Source organism: Ptychodera flava, chromosome 8 (assembly GCF_041260155.1).
Source record: "Ptychodera flava strain L36383 chromosome 8, AS_Pfla_20210202, whole genome shotgun sequence".
NCBI classification, from domain to species: Eukaryota; Metazoa; Hemichordata; class Enteropneusta; family Ptychoderidae; genus Ptychodera; species Ptychodera flava.
Window position 1 is genome coordinate 17,494,899 of NC_091935.1, and position 17,321 is coordinate 17,512,219.

General features: G+C 38.7%; 1 protein-coding gene across 1 annotated transcript; it reads right to left on the reverse strand.

Moving 5' to 3' along the window:
* Nucleotides 1-1,475: 1,475 nt before the first annotated feature.
* Nucleotides 1,476-13,701, reverse strand: LOC139138679 (serine-rich adhesin for platelets-like). The gene is made up of 2 exons (XM_070707166.1): nt 12,911-13,701; nt 1,476-5,259 (listed from the first exon to the last, which is right to left on the reverse strand). Exons 1-2 carry the CDS (start codon nt 13,299-13,301, stop codon nt 3,341-3,343), a joined length of 2,310 nt encoding a protein of 769 aa, XP_070563267.1. The 5' UTR covers nt 13,302-13,701; the 3' UTR covers nt 1,476-3,340.
* Between the last annotated feature and the right edge of the window lie 3,620 nt (nt 13,702-17,321).

Here is a 17,321-nt window from a genome sequence, read left to right on the forward strand (position 1 = left end):
ATTTCTTCCAACGACGTGTTGAGTGTTGTCTTGTCTGATCACATTGGAGTGACGTCACTCCCTTCTTGACACTGTTTTATCAATATTTAGCGTTCTCTGCATATTGTCTGATTTATGATGTTTGAATTCGTTAATTATATCATAACAGGAGTATATTGCTTGCGAAATACAGCTATCTGATATATATATATATATATATATATATATATATATATATATATATTTGTTATATTGCACTGATGGAACAAGCGTGACTTCTCATAATCTAATGGTGTGTTTTTACGTTTCACGCCAGAGTTCGTAATGGTATATGATATAATAGCAATAAAACACTGCGGCAAACGGGATATTCGTCTTGAACTGGTCAAAATATCGCAGTGTGCCCATCACTCGGGGAGGTGGTTCATCGCTTGATACTTGCCAGTTGCAAATACTCTTACAGTAATGATACAACAAGAAGTGAGCGGATGCTTATCGCGGGGCAGCAAAGTTTTTGGTGTGTTGGCGCTAGCGAGACCTGGGAGCGAGACCTAGCATTCAAACGTCATGGAAATATGAAAAGTCCAGATGTTGGCGAGGAGTTGAATTAACAGTACGAAGCTGCTCTTGCTCTGCTAAAGATTGGATGATGTTGCTCATGACTGACGCAAAATTGCTCCAGTCTAACCATTAAACCGGACAAAATAAAGCAACTTTTCATCGGATTCCTTGATTCTTTTTTGGCTGATTTGTTTTTTTTACTTGAAATCTCGTAAAATAGCCTTCCATACTTCACCATTCTGTTCGTGATTACATACTCTACCTCATTCTCAGCATCCATGAAATCCATACATAGTGTTGTTGTCGTTCGTGGAGCATGAGACTTATCACAGTGTTACACCGCTACCACATTGAAGGGTGCTGTTTCTGTTTTGAAAGTGCCATTCAGTGCCGTTGATGACACTATTGTAAAATCAGTCAGATCACAGCGCTGTGCTGTCACACCGCTCTAAAAAACATGTTAGGGCACCGTTAAAAGAGGCCAGTGCACGGTGTCAAAGAAAATTGAAAGAGCTCCAACGGTATACCTCTCCTTCAGGAAGTTCAACGGACACCAACTTTATATACCTATACTTTTCAGAACTTTTGTTTTCTATCTTTTTTTTTTACAATGAAGTTTCTTCTCAACACCGAGGTACACGTTCAGCTGCTAAACATTCACTTCATCAACTCCACCTGTATGCATACGTGGTGCTTCCCCATTGATGACATTTTAATAGCAAGCCGAATGCTGGTTATCTCAAAGCGGTTAACCCGCATCCCCTCTTCCTATATACAGGCCCAACTCTATCATTACAAAACCAACTAACCAAACAAACGATGGAATTGGTTTCAAATAGTATGTTGGTAAAGGGAGTGCTATGATGAAAACAGGTACAGAACTGTAAAATCAAAAGTTTAAACTACCTATCCCTAAGAATCAAGGTTACCATTCATCAGTAATTGTGTTCTTATTTTATTAAACGTGATCATATCCATAAAATACAATATTTGTTTGTTTCTCTTTGGTGAACTCATTCACTCAGAATTCATTTTCATAAAGTCAGGGGTAAAATTCATTAATAATCTTCTCCAGTCGTCTGACAAGGAAAATCCGTGGAACAGTATTTTTGTTCTGTCTGTAGCTCCTTAAACCTTTGTCGATACATTTAAAGAGCCAGTAGTTGGGACTTTTGATGAATTTTTCACGAAGTTTTTGTTTCTGTCAACTACAGTTTCTTGTTCTACACCTCAAAACACGTTAAGGTAGAAGGTGTTCAGTGTCAATTAAGCCTGTGTGTACATGAATAGACTGCATGGTTATTGTTGACAAGTGAATTCTGGTCCTGAGTAGAACTCAAATGTAAACAATAACCGTGCATTTAACATGTATATACAGACGCTGCTTCGACAAGCTAAATAGTACGTGTTTCAGCTTTTTTTTGTAGTAGAATAAGAATTTGCAATTGGATGGCCCTTGGGCAAGAGGAGCGTATCCACTGTGTTAAAGAATAGGAGATACGCCCCTCTCGCACTGGACCATCGAATTGATAATGTATAGAACAAAAATAGTGAAACATCACCAAAAATTACTGCGACAGATTCTTCCTTCATATGCATGAGAATACAATGGACAACGATATCCGCCAAAAGAAAAAAGCGGGAAGATTCAAGTTAAGATAAACTGCCGTCGTTTAATCGACACAAATTCGTCAAACAGTATCGGCTGTGACTGTTCACAACGTTGGCAGTGAGACCACAGAAAGAAAGACTTGACTTTTGGTATTAAAGTGTTCAACGTATTTGCAATATAAAAAAATTACAATTTAAAGTAGTCTCTACAATGCCAATTACGTTCTAAATTAAACCATCACGTGATTGGCTTTGAAAAGTCGTTTCTCGACGTCGACTCATCAGTGTATACACTTGCAGTTGCTATGGGTATATTTTGATTTCTTACATTCGTAAATACCAAGTCACAGACACGTGACTTTCTCGTTTTCTGTGTTATAACACACAACCATATTACAACATATGCGTGTGAAATAACAAGTGATAACGCATAAATATAAAAACGACCAATACATAATGCTTTATATGATGAAAAAAGGACAACATACAGTTCTGCACTCAGAAACCAAACGTTTCAATCTATACATACCTGTACTGCGTATAGGCACGGCTAGGAGCACCAATATGATCGAGACATATGCATAATTCTACCCGCGGGTATTTCAGAATATGAATACCACAATGACGAGGCGACCAAACTCGCGATAATCAGATAAAACGCGTTTACAGAATGGTGCTTGGATATCGGTGGATTGTAGAGGATTGATGACAAATTCGCGAAATTAAAGCTTATTGATCAGACTGATTGAATCATACACAAGAATGGCCTTGTTGTGTAAGGAAAGCCTCTTCGACTGAATTTCTTCGAACACTTTGTCGCTGGTTCACTTATTCGGGCAAGTCACCTCGGTAGAACATTAAATTATTTGAAAATATGGCAACAAAATACATAAATTTGTTCGATCTGTATATATTTAAATAATGCTACCTAAAGCAAACACAATAACTTAAAATAAAATGAAATAGAATAGAAATAATCTTGTCTTCAAGGGAAAGCAAGTTTGTAGCGAGATAATTTGATGCGATGGGCATGCGTAAAACATTGGGCGCTCATGTTCCTCTTCGAAACTGTGTCTTTCCTACTTCACAATAATGCAGTCTTGGCAAGCGCACTGAACTCTCTCTTATCTGAAATGACCCTTTCTGTTGTTGTAAACAGTGTATTATCTAGGATTTCATTCAAAGTTGTTCACACGATGTTAGCTTCGGCACTCTCGCTGTGTGTTATTGGTTCTTTCACTCTCGATGAGCGGCGTCTGCAGCAATGGAAGCACTTACCGGCACACAAGTGGCAATACTGAGTTATTTGCAGCTTGGCCATGGCGTTGTGGGCGAAGTTCTTCAGCTTCTCCTGTGCCAGGCTGAAGCAGGCCGAGAGGAGAACCAGCCCGACAAGCGTGTAAATGATGAAGAGAACGGTTTTCCAGGCTAGGAGGCTCTGCCCACCGTCCGCCAGATCCAACATGAGGTCCCCGAAACCAATCGTCGTGAGCGTGGTCACGCAGAAATAAAACGAGTCCCCGTAGTCCCAGTCCTGTTCACTTTCCCAGTACTTAAACAGATACGACCCGCCTAGAGTGTAGATCACGTAAATGACAGACAAGACACTCAAGGCTCTGTCGTGGGGGTTGCCAGTTCCGATTGTCTCAAAGCTGTCCGCTCTTGACCTGGAGTGGTCCTGATCGCCATTTTGGCTACTCGCTTCGATTTTATCAATCACATCAGCGTCAAAGGAGATTTTTTTCTTTGGCCTGGACGTACCCGCGCGAGGATAAAGCATTCTTTGCCCACATTTTTCACATTTGATTCCTAGCCCGGTGAACGAAGTGCGCATAATCCCGGGTGGTGCACTACTACGCCGAGAGCTCTCTGCAACGTCGTTGGCGGCCAATGATATGGCTGTGCCATGGTTTTTTACGGTCGGCTTCTCGACAGAAGCTGTGCATCTGTTCGAATAAGATTCTCGGTTATCGCTTGCACCATATGCCTGGGATTTTGGACCGTTGCAGAGGAAAACTCTTCCGTCGTCCCTCTTACATGTCACGTAGGGTTGGTTGCCATTTTGAAGAGAATGTACCGCTATTTTCCTCCGTCTCTCAGGCGATTTCTCTTTCTCTCTGTCCGAACTGTCGACAGTTTCCCCCGGGTTGTCTTTGTCATAACCATCCCGGGAAAGTGCACCGCTAGCGCTCACAGCATCGTCATCAAGACTTGATGGTGAATTTGAGTGTGTTGCGATTCCATTATTCTCTTGATCCGTTGAAGTAAGGTCTCCCTCGCTACAACTTCCGTGAGATTTGCCCTTTGAGTTCGCTTGCATGGAATTAATTTGCATATTCGATCGATCATCAACGGACGTCTCTAATGTTCCCAGCTCAAGATTTTCATAATCTCTGTCGGTTGCGTCATTGATGACGCTTTGCTCACGATCTGTGTGCTTACTGTCCGCTCTTTCTTCCGTTTCTGGCGAACATTTTGACGAGGACGTATCATTATCCATCGTTCCAACCTTGTCCTCATTTATTTTCGGGTCGGAAGGCTCATCGCTCATCCCGTCATTTGTAGCTGTAGAATCGCCGCTCTGCGGAGAATCTGTTGAACTTTTTGTTTTCTCGACTGATCCATCGGTTGACACTTTTCCATTTGTGCTTGTGGGGGCTGATTCCGTGTCGTCGTTATCATCTGCCACGTGTAAAGATGTACACAAACTGCCGTCTTCATCTTCTAGCGCCGGATTTGAACGACCGCCCTCTTGCTCCACACTCCTTCGCCTGTAGTCTGCCTCGATTAATTCATCGACCATCTGCTGGCTTTGCTCAGTCTCCGTCATTTCAACGCTGTCGTCGACGTACGATCCGAACCTTCTCCGGATGCTCTCCGTGTCGTCCAACGAAGCCCTCGTGTTGCGTCGAACCGAGATTTGGTGACTCAGTCGCCGAGTAGTCTCCTTGGCCGCTTTCCTCACGCTCTTGAAACAATCTCTCGTCTTGGCAGCCACCGCAAGTCCGGAGTTGGAGAGAAACATAAGAAACAGGGGAATTCCAATCACGGAGTAAAATGTAAGGAAGAGTCTCCCCGTGGTGGACTTCGGCGTCACCGTACCGTAGCCTGAAAAACAGAAAAAGGTTAAAGGACGATATAAGGAACTATTTACATAGTATTACTTACACTAACACACACAGGACATGTTAACATCAATTTTCATAATTTAGTTATATCGATATCCAAAGCATTGATGCGCAGTCACTATTTATATCTATTTCGTTTTGGAATAAGAAGCTGTTTAAGTTTTCAAGTGATCTCACGATAAAAAATTAATGCTTGTCTTCCAATGTCTAAGTTACAATACTGTCTCCTCTTGATTTTGAAAAGCATCGCTATATACGATACAGATTAATATATGTGTGTATCTTCTGAAGATATATATATATATATATATATATATATATATATATATATATATATATATATATATATATGTTTGTGTGTGTGTGTGTGTGTGTTTGTGTGTGTGTATCTTCAGAAGATACATATATTAATCTATTCATATATGTGTGTATCTTCTGAAGATATATATATATATATATATATATATATATATATATATATTATATATATATATATATAAATATATCCAAATTGTTCTTAATATTCATTCAAAGTGAGTGAGGCGCTATCTTAAAGAGACAAATATTTTATATACCAGTGTAAAGTATCGATGATATTAATCATGCTTTTTAATTGTTTCAAAAATTACTTATTGTTCGGTGTATAAGGTGGGATATGTACATTAAGTGAAAGAGTCTTTCGTTTCGCACTTGAAGGCATATCACATAAAGATCAATCCAGTACACGATTTGATCAACGTTGTATCTCTTTTGAAAAAGTGCCCCTATAAAGGTAGTTTGAGTTCACTAACGAAGACTCAGTTTTCATGTATCATATTTGAACGACAAAGGATAAATGCGATTTCGCATAAATTTTGTTTTAATTGATAGTACAAACCTGCGATCATATGGCAAGCACATGTATGTGTACACAAAAACACCGAATAAAATATAAATAGAAGCAGCAAATGTTGTTAACTACGAATTATTACGGTCTGCAAATTTGGGTTCCTCCATTTCTTTGATCATTATAAAGATAGCTCAACTGTATCAATGCGTATAAATGAATGGCTGAGTTGAAATTATCTTGTCCTAGTGCATGCAGTTAAGAAGTTCTATGAAAAATGCTTGTTTTGAAAATAAAATATTCAGACCAACCAAAGTGTTTGTTTTTTTTTAGTTTGAATTTATCAGTGTTAAAGCTTTTTTTCTAATTAACGAAGAGCTCCGCGAAACTTTAGTTGTGGATGTCATTACTTTATATCTTCAGTGTCGTTTTAATGTTTACATCATGAGAACAATAATTATGATTAAAACCACGGAAATCACGAAAATTATCAAGTGTGTGTTTAAGTATTCACAATTTGTCTCTACAAGAAAGATATTTCTTGTGAAGTAACCTCAGCGAAGTTCCAGTCGCCGTCAGGTTGCCCATTTAGTGACAGCCATTCGCGGACCCCTTGGAAAAATGAGAGCATTTACCTCCATGGAGCGTCAATATCCGTTTTACAGTACGCCATAATATCCAGTTTTACAGTTAGAATGGCGCTTTCATAAATTATACAGCTCGCAGTTATCCCAACTGATACCCAGCCATATAACTAGTAACTAGCTTGCTCTTTGGTGTGTTTTGGCACAACTGTGAGGCATTCCACGTGCCGTACGAGTCCGAATCACGACGGATGTTCTGGATGAGGTACTTTATCAAAGCCAATTGTAAACCCTCCAGCCTCAAAATGCGGTTAACGTCATCGCGTACTGCAATACAAAGTTCTTGAAATCCTACTACTCAATTTTGTCAGTCCAGTTCTCATTATGGTCATTATGTTATTGCTATTATTACCAGCACCGACTAAATATAGCTGACCCATGGTTCGATTGTACGGCTATTATATCTGCTAAGCAGGTGTTGCAGAGAAGATATACGACGGCGGGTTTTTTTTTCTATGACAAGTCGTATGGTTTGTACCTACAGCTGTTACCGTCCCCCAAAGATGGCAAACAATGACATACGCTCTGTCACTGAGTTTTTCAAAGCGGACACACAGATGAATTTAACTATCTCACATTTTTAAATGGCTTGAAAAATATTGATTTGCGCTCACATTTGTATTTGAAAAAAATACTATATTTTATGTGCGAATGACAATTAAAGATTAATAACTATGCACTTTCCTTAACCATGTCACAATAGAAATGGTTTTATATGTTAGCATGTGCGTGTATGTATGTATGTATGTATGTATGTATGTATGTATGTATGTATGTATGTATGTATGTATGTATGTATGTATGTATGTATGTATGTATGTATGTATGTATGTATGTATGTATGTATGTATGTATGTATGTATGTATGTATGTATGTATGTATGTATGTATGTATGTATACATGTATGTATACATGTATGTATACATGTATGTGTGTATATATACATATATATACAAAGCATATATATATATGTATGTGTGTATATATATATATACAATATATATAAATATATATATATATATGATGTGTGTATATATATATATACAATATATACAAAGCATATATATATATATACATATATATATATATATATATATATATATATATATATATATATATATATATATATATACAAAGCATATATATAAAATGTAAAACTTCATTTTCAGTCACTTTCATTAATTGATCACATGAAATACAACGTTTAAGTGTAAAGTAGTTCACTGAGTGAAAATAAGCGATCATTAACGGTGCTAATTATAACGCCATTTTGAACGAGATAGTGTTCGGAGGGCTGACTCACAATTGTTTGCATATAGAGTGGCAGGCGTGTTCCAACAATCAAACATGTATTTTTAACTTTCCTGAACGTTGCTGGTTGCAATCACTATAATCTTTGCAATATAAATATTGACCGTATGTGGTTGTTCGCCGGGTAACGACCAACATATGCCCCGTCGGTACTTCCTCTGATGTATGCCTACCCAACTTCACCAACCACCCCCTCCATTCTTCAATGAAAGGGTTTGACAAAATTTGGGGTTATGAGGGTCTTTGAGAGACAAAGCAGATCAGAAATGGACTCGATATAGCAAAAGCGACGAAAACAACCAAGCGTACCATCACCAGGGACAGGAAGACATGACGAATTTTTGAAATATCATTGAGGTACATAGAATGTTCCTCGAGAACAAATTAATACAATACCTTTTTGGTCGATGACTTTTGGTGGCTCATTTTAAATTTCATGGAGTAAGTAGATTTTTCAACGTCAATTTTGTTTTTGAAAATAGAAAATTTAATTTTTCCCCAACAGAGATGACACAGGGATGGCGGCCATTTTGAATTTCAAATGTCGTTCAATGTTCGGTAGTTCGTTTCTTTAGTAGCAAATTTTACATGGTGATCCCCAGTGTTCATTCTTGATTTTGGAAGAGAGTGGATTTAAGTTTCCTTGGGGAAAGTTTGAGCAAATTTAAAGTTTGAAATTTCAATTTTTTCGAGGAAATTTTGAGCAAATTTCAAGTTTAAATATTCAATTTTTAGGCGCAGACTACCTTACTTGTGTTACCTATATTTCATACTGCACATGCATGTGTTGTCACTTAATTTCAAATAACGCACAGGGAGCATGGATTACTAACATCCTCAGCCCCATGGTAAAAGAAACGCCTTTCGTTTGACCTCAATCATATTTCCCTCCCAGAAACAAAATGTCGGAAGCGCGAAAATCTGACAACGACACTACCATTTGAATCCCCTCCCACAACAGGAATAGTTGCTGAAAAAAGTAATTGGAAATCTAAACTGCAGACAGGGATTTGATCGAGACATGATCATTTTGAAGAAACTCTGAGCGATGGAGGATTATCACAAGTACACGTGTTTTACATGTCATACAGTCAGTGTTATAAATTCAGTGATTTCCTGTTGTCGTACACATGTATGTTACACCTGGCACCTTCATTGCGTTCCTTTTTGAGGGGGAGAAGCACCGATGTATAGTGCAAAGCTTTGTTTTACAACCGGCAATACTTTGTAAAATGTATATTTATGTGTAGAGATTTATCATCACGACGGTTAGTGGATAATGGTCCCGTTTTTTTGTCGGCAGTAGGTGTGACCACACTGTTCCCACCTACACATGTACCCGTCACGTATATCATTTGGCGAGGCGAAGACGCACGTCCCGCACATATCGTGTACCAGCATGACTCATATGAGAGAAACGCACACCAATATTCCTGTCGTCTCAAATCTATACGACTCACCCTCTCAGTCATCGCCCATCCTCTTTTTATGTTTCACCCCATTATGCTCTGAATCGGACAGCCTCACCAGATTTCAATGAAATATTTAACACTTCATTTAAAATACTTGTACGCATGAATAACTGTCTGGATCTGAGAGTTAGAAAGCTTAAATTGAAGGTTGGAGAAACAAAAGACGGTTCCCTGAATGATGTTATGGACGAACAAATGGTATTCAGAGACGACGGTGGACCCATACTCCTAGTGGACCGCTGTATGGTAGGTTTGAAAAATAAAGAATTCTGTTACAAAAATCTATCTTGACCGCACATGTTACATGGTTCTTTCTGTCTTGTATCAAACTAAAGGCAGTTAGCGCCGCTAAAATAAAATAAAAGACTCAAACTTTGGCTCAAAATTTCATTAAACAAACTTACACTTTTCGCTTTCAAAATCAAGATTAAATATCGGGGGTCACCGTGCAAAGTTTGGAACTAGAGAAACATGTTACCTTATATTTGTAGATATTTAAAAATTCAAAATGGTCGCCATCCCTGTGTTAGCTCTATGCGGAAAAATATGATTTTCGATTTTCGAAAAGCTAAGACGATGAAATGTTTTCTTACTCCAACAGCTATAAAATGAGCCCCTATACAAGTGGTCGATCAGAAAAGAATTGTAAAATTTTGAGAGTCCGAATATCTATCCCCGAGGCGCATTCTACGTTAAAAATGACAAGTCATAAAACACATGTGTTCGGCGGATGTTCAAGATATGAGAGTGATTAACTCATCATTCTTCGGCGTTTGCCACAAAGACCACAGTTATCGTACGTCGACTAAACATGTTTTAGTCTGTATGAACTGTACCAAAATATCGCTTTCGTACATGATCAAACGTGGACATATAGACATTTCCTGGAAAGTCTATCGCGTTCACGATAAAGGAAAATATTTATACAACGTGGAACAGTACACGGGCCCCATATCTGTAGAGATCTAAATATGACCTGTTTTCAGTACGTTGACATACCTACGTAATCAGACTGGCAATATTGGACAGAAAATTCAAAATCGTACGGGCGAAAGAGGTCAATGCCACTATATCCGAATTAAAATTAACATAGACCTTCTGGTTAGGCCTAACTATTTGCCTCATATAAATAAACCATGCTGTTACCGTATATCTGACTCATCCCAATACGGTGCGTATGATACTTTTTGGATTTAGTCAAGATCATTGGGTCATAATTTCATCGGATTCGAAGCAACCCTACCCATACACACCTGGTGAAATTCTCTGCGCGGCGGGAAACATCTTGGATTTATCCGGGATTCAAAGAAGGGTAGGCATATGTTTAATTCCATAACAAAGGCAGATGAAAGTCGAATTCTAAACTTGAAGTAAACACAGCTTGTCGCAACCTACAGCCATCTGTTACCACGTACCTTGAATTTCATGTCATTTTGGAGATTGAAAAAAAAAGGCCACTAAAGGAAGGAGTAGTTTCTGATATTTTTTAAAAAAACTTGATATTATTAAGCGGATTGTTATTTGAGCTTGAACAAAAAGGTATGAAGAAATCAGGAACACAATGAAAGGTGACTAACGTGTCTTAGCTGTGTGGCCTTCAACTCGAACTTGTGAGCGTTACAATGACAAATGTATTATTTCGCCCTTGTCATTAATGTTCGTGGTAATGTCATTGTTAACCTCATTACCTGACAATTAACGAGATGAGAATATCGTTTCAGAATTTCTGTCCTTACGCAGCGGCAGAGACCCTCTTATCTAAGCGCTTACATTTTATTGGTCCGTTTTCTGTTCCCTGGTCAACGCGTCATCGAGTTGATAGGCATTCTAATGAAGTGGGTACACGGGTGCGCCTAGCGAATTCAACAGTCAAACTCCACAAACCGATATCATATATATTTTTAAGCGATTTTAGTGTAGGTTTACAGTTAGTCAGTTATCTGTCTGCCAGTCAATCTATCCATGTTTACCAGGAAAGCATTATTTGATTTATTTCGTGCTCCTGGCGGTCACATCCTCGCTCATCATAAAGTGTTTACTGTATTAACTTCAAAATATATTTAGTGGCCCTGTGAAAATAACTTGATCACGCTATCTGTCCAAGAGAGATTCGCTTTTGCGGGAGAACTGTTTATCGCAAATCAGCGACGGTTAAATAACGAGTTCCTGACGATCCAAGTTACCGAGGAGGAAGGACAGAGAGATGACTTTGACCTTGAAGTGGTAACACACGGAACAATAGAATGGCATTGGCATCAGCTTTCATTCACAAGTAGCGGTAACAGCATGCATACAGCTCCCGGAAAACTTGGATTTTTCTTGATTGAGAATGGACAGACATTGGCATACTTTGATCATATACATTGATAGATATGGTTTCATACGCTGTGAACTGCATTACCTGTGTCCTTCTTTCCTGAGTTTTGTGTGAGAAAAAGTCGGCATAAGTAAATAAATAAATAAATAAATGAAAAATAATTAAACGAAAAATAAATAAATAAATATATAAATAAATAATAAATTAAACTTTGTTCAAATATAACTGCTAGCATACTGTGAAAATTTGGCCATGGCTTATGGCTTATGAACATCGGTGAATTCAATATTTTGTCAATATGATGGTGTGCATTAGGAAATAGACAGGGAGTTCCACTTCTTTTGACTTCTTTTGTCCTTGTGCAATGATGTAAAGAAGTTTGCGGGCATGCTCAGTCTCTAGGAGTGAGACTTTCCTCTGTCACTGCCTTCCAGCCATCGTCACTCTTATACTAGACTGCAAACTCCGAACACTCTGTAAACATCACACGGTTTTAGTTTACCTGTGTCAATCCAATTTCGATTTTCGCCGCAAAACCCTTTTCTCCGTGCTGAGATCCTACGATAGCCGTGGAAAACCACTGTTTCTGAGTCGAACTTTGCCGGTAAAAAGTATCAAGACAACAAGGATATACTAGTAATTTGCCCTTACAGTTCGACTCAGGTAAGAAAGTAACGAAGCAAACAAGAAGTACTGATAACATCTGTTTAGTTTATGTTGACTGAAATACAAGCAGACTGCTGATCTCTGCAATACAATATGAAATCAGACAATAAAGAAGGAGTTGGTACATTAGCAAGATTATCTGAGTCTCATAACCCTTTGAGCGCCAAAGTCAATTTTTTATCGCCTTTGTCAAATATACTCAGTCCATTTTTTCAGATTTTTGCCAAAATTTTGATGAAAAATTGTAACCAGTGAAGTGTAATGTCCATTTTGTCCAAAATTATCAAAAAAATTACAGAAAAATTCATTAGAATTGGTAAAATGTTGCACAAAAAATTTGGTGGAGAAAATTAAAGCACTCAAAGGGTTAAGGAGAGGTTCTTACAGAACTTACCGATGGTTGTTATGGCCGTCATACATAGAAACAGAGCAGTTAGGAAACTCCATTGTTTCATCGGGTCAAACTCGTGGTCGCAGTAGCTGTGACGATTAATCTTCAGCGTGGCGTTCACTAAACTAACCCACGACTCGATGTCCAGCTCGCTCTTGTTCCAAAGAGTTAGAGAAACGTTCCAGAGCACATCGGTTTCGTTGGCGTGCTCTTCGGGTTCCTCGAGTTCCACGAAGACCGCCGCCCCGAGGCACATGTACCCGACGACAACGACGGTGAGCAGCACGATTCCCTGAGTGGTGTCGGACAGCATGCAGCGACCGAGTTTCGGACCGCAGCTGCACCTCCGCTTCTTTTCGCTGTCCTCGTCCGAGCCGATGCCGTGCAAACTCATGTCGTGATGTAGCTTAGTGGCCAATTTGCACCCAACACCAAGTCAGGATAAAACGAGCATGCGGCAGACCCCCTCCGATCCTGATCGAAGTTCTGACGGGTCAATTCTGTCACTGTTGGACCATCTAACACGATCCGTCTAGTCAGGTCACCATCCGTGAAAAAAAAACCCGACCGAGTATCTATGAGCCTTTAAACACCTACCGCATTTATGATATTCCTTTCCTAACCGAGAGAACTTCAAATGAAAAGAGGTGACTGAAACAAAATTAATCGGATTGTTACATATAGGAACGTTTTAGTAGCGTTGATGTTCAAACAGGAAGATCTCTACAAATGCGACAGTCGTCACATACGGCTGTTTACACAGTGCGACAGATTAAATGGTTCGGTTTTATCATTCAGCTCATTTGCATAGGTTATGACTATTAATAAAGTGAATGTTTCATATTGTGCCGCATTTAGCACTGTTACTCATTTCTGTGGGTAAACCCACGGTGGTAGGGCAAACAGCGTTAATGGAATTGCATCACACAAAACCCTCTTCCGTACATCCTCAGAGGATGCTATCCTCTCAAGGTTTATTTATTTAATACGGCGTTTTAAAAATATGAAGAAGGCGATACCACGATAGCCGAAACATATATTTATAATATTTATAATTCGTACAGTTTTTTTTTCTAATTCATATATACTATGAATATTGCAGAAAAAAAATCATCACCAGGGAATTCTCATTATTACACATTTTTGGTGACCTGAACCGGGATTCGTATAGTTCCAGCGGACCTTGATTTCCGTCAGTCGGCTACAAACTATCATAATGCAATTGATTAACGCGTGCCTTCAGTAAAACACAAGAAGTTGTCAGACGAGATAAATAACTTATCCTATAGTGTACGGAATGCTCTATTAATTATAAGGGTAATTAATCGCGAAAGTCAAATAATGGTATAAATGGTTACGTCATGTTTCTTTATTGGAACCAATATGAGACAGAACGTTTATGGTAAAATGGACTTTTACACTACCTCCAGTTTCACTCTTCTGTCTCAAGCGTCAGGACTTGCAAATTGAAACGTAACAAATGGAACGACATCTCTCTCTCTCCCTCTCTCTCTCTCTCTCTCTCTCTCTCTCTCTCTCTCTCTCTCTCTCAAAAGATCTCTATACAAGATCGGAGAGCAAACTCATCATGTATATATATATATATATATATATATATATATATATATATATATATATATATATATATATATATATATATATATCAATGAATGCGTTAAACTCGAGTACTAGGTACCAAATATACTTGTCGTCTTGTCTGCTATGTTTTATGTGAATGTGTCTGGAGAATTGTCACACTGCTTTTCATCCAAATCATCTAAAAACTAATAACCATCACTGACTGTACACAGTTTTATCACATCATCCATGATCACATTAATGATTCTAGCGGTGACCCCCGAGAATGTATTTTCTCCGTCAATCAACAGGTAGCTTACCCCATTTTCCAATTATTGTTTGTCACACATGACGAAGTTTATGTCATTTGTATTTGTCATAGCATGGCGTCACCATGACAAGAGCTACCCCGTCGAAACACGCTGTCGCTGCGAATACCAACAAACTCCACACGTGGTTGACGTCCGAATACATCCGCAAGGGTTGTTTTGTCCAGTGGCCGTGAACTGACCATGATCTCTTGACCAAATCCATTGTACTTTCACCCACCCTGACTCTTGAAAATCATTTCAAAGGCACTGATCTTTAATGAGGTCACACATATTCATGCTGTGATGCGTGCGCGTCCATCTGACCGTGACCTTGCTGAATAGGTCAACTGTTATCAAATTAATATCGTTAATTGTACAGAATACATGGTGGCTGTAGAAGAATACCTTGACTAAAAGCTACCCATCATTGAAGGGATTGGTTGTTCTGAAGCGTAAGAGCGCGCATTCTGGATGTTATTTCAGCAACATCTCAATCAGAGTAAAGACAAAATTAGCATAGCTATTTTGCGAAGTAAATGTACACAGAAAAAAAAATGCCTCCTCACCGATTAGATGGTGAGTAATTTTTACATTCAATCTTCAACGTCAGCGAAATGATGCACATTTCAACATGTTTGGTTCAGTCGAGATCGTGTTGATTGCGCGACACCACACTGCAACGTTTAGTGTTGTCATGGGCGCGCCTTTTGTTGCAAATTGTGTATATTTAGGGAGCGCCATTACCAGTCACTAGTAGCTAGATAACGTGTGTGTAGCCTTTCAGCTGATCAAATGTAAAGCCCCGACTTCCGATTGCTTGTTTGTATATCACAGAAAGAGATCATTATTAGCAAACTATTTAACATCATTATGGAGTGTTGCATCGTTGTCGACCGCATTTTTACATTTCAGCGACGAATTTTCGGGTGCACCTGGAGATAATCAAGATACAGGTCCTTCAATATCACAAACAATAAATGTATAAATAATAAACAAAAAAAACCAGGAAAAGGTAGATGATTAAATAAATAAACAAATTATAAAGAAATAAAATATAACAAGTGCACATTATTGTCTATCAGACAATCAGATCCCTTTAGTTATGAGAGGCCTTTTCAGAGTCAGATTTAAAGCAATAAAAGTACCAAATTTAGAATATTAATTTGCATATTGACACAGCGGTGGGAGATACATTGAAAGGACAGAATAAATATGATTAGGCTGATCGCATCTGTGCACAACAGGACTCGGGACAGCTACGAAAGCTTGAAAGAGCTAGCGATTTTTGTTCTGGTTTTATTTTCTTTTTCCCAGTTACCACTTTGGAAGATGAGTGTTTATAGCACGACAGTCAATGATTTTTAACCTCCTGCAGACAATATTTTGTTTTCCCTTCCTGCAACAGTCAACGATTTTTTACTATCTGCACTCACCATTTTATTTGCTTTTCAGTATTTTATGGATGATCCGAATGGGTAATAATTTGTAAAAATAGAGACTTGGATATAAGATGCTTTTATTGAAATCAAGGAGTGATGTGCAATTTATCCATTGAATAGAATAAAGACGTGACTCCAAACTGAAACAAGTGTCTAACACGTTAGCTGTATTGTATGGATTGGTTCAATAACCATGTTCTATTTGTTGTATTCGATCAATCATGTATCGCACCTGACCCGTGCTGATTTTCGGCGTACTTTCTGAATTAATTTCAGAGCATATACGATAGATGCAAAAACTAGGTTACTTGGAAGCAGGTTCCAGGTCAAATGATGCGTTTCGTCTGCATGTGCAGACACACTTCTCGATTATCTTTTCTCACAAGTTGAGCTGTTAAGAAGTCATATCCAATCGGATCGCATTTCGGCTGTTACTATTGATTTTTTTTCAGAGTCGTCGATCCTGAAACTTTTACCAAAATAATGCGCAAGATGACCACTGTAGCTGGAACGCACACCGAGTAAATCTGAGATACCACCATTCACTAGATATTGTTTTAGGAACACATTGTAGAAATAAAGAAATTCAAAAGGTGGAAAGTGTGTCACTCAAACGGATTGCGATGGTAGTCTTTGGTTGGCACGCTAAATGCGCCAGTTGGTTTAATCTCAAATGTTGAGAGAGAGAGAGAGAGAGAGAGAGAGAGAGAGAGAGAGAGAGAGAGAGAGAGAGAGAGAGAGAGAGAGAGAGAGAGAGAGAGAGAGAGAGAGAGAGAGAGAGAGAGAGAGAGAGACAGACAGACAGACAGACAGACAGACAGACAGACAGAGACAGACAGACAGACAGACAGACAGACAACATGACAGACAGACAGACAGACAGACAGAGAGCTTGTGAATTCTTGTTGTGAAATATCACGGTCATGGGCGAGGCAGTGTAAATATCGAATATGAAGAACGCAGCAAGTTGACGTACGGTGCCTGTACTAACTGTTCACGATATCTACTGGTACTTTTAACAAATTTAAAAATAGAATGAACACTGCAAGAGTAAGGACACAGCAAAATAAACATGACTGAAGATAC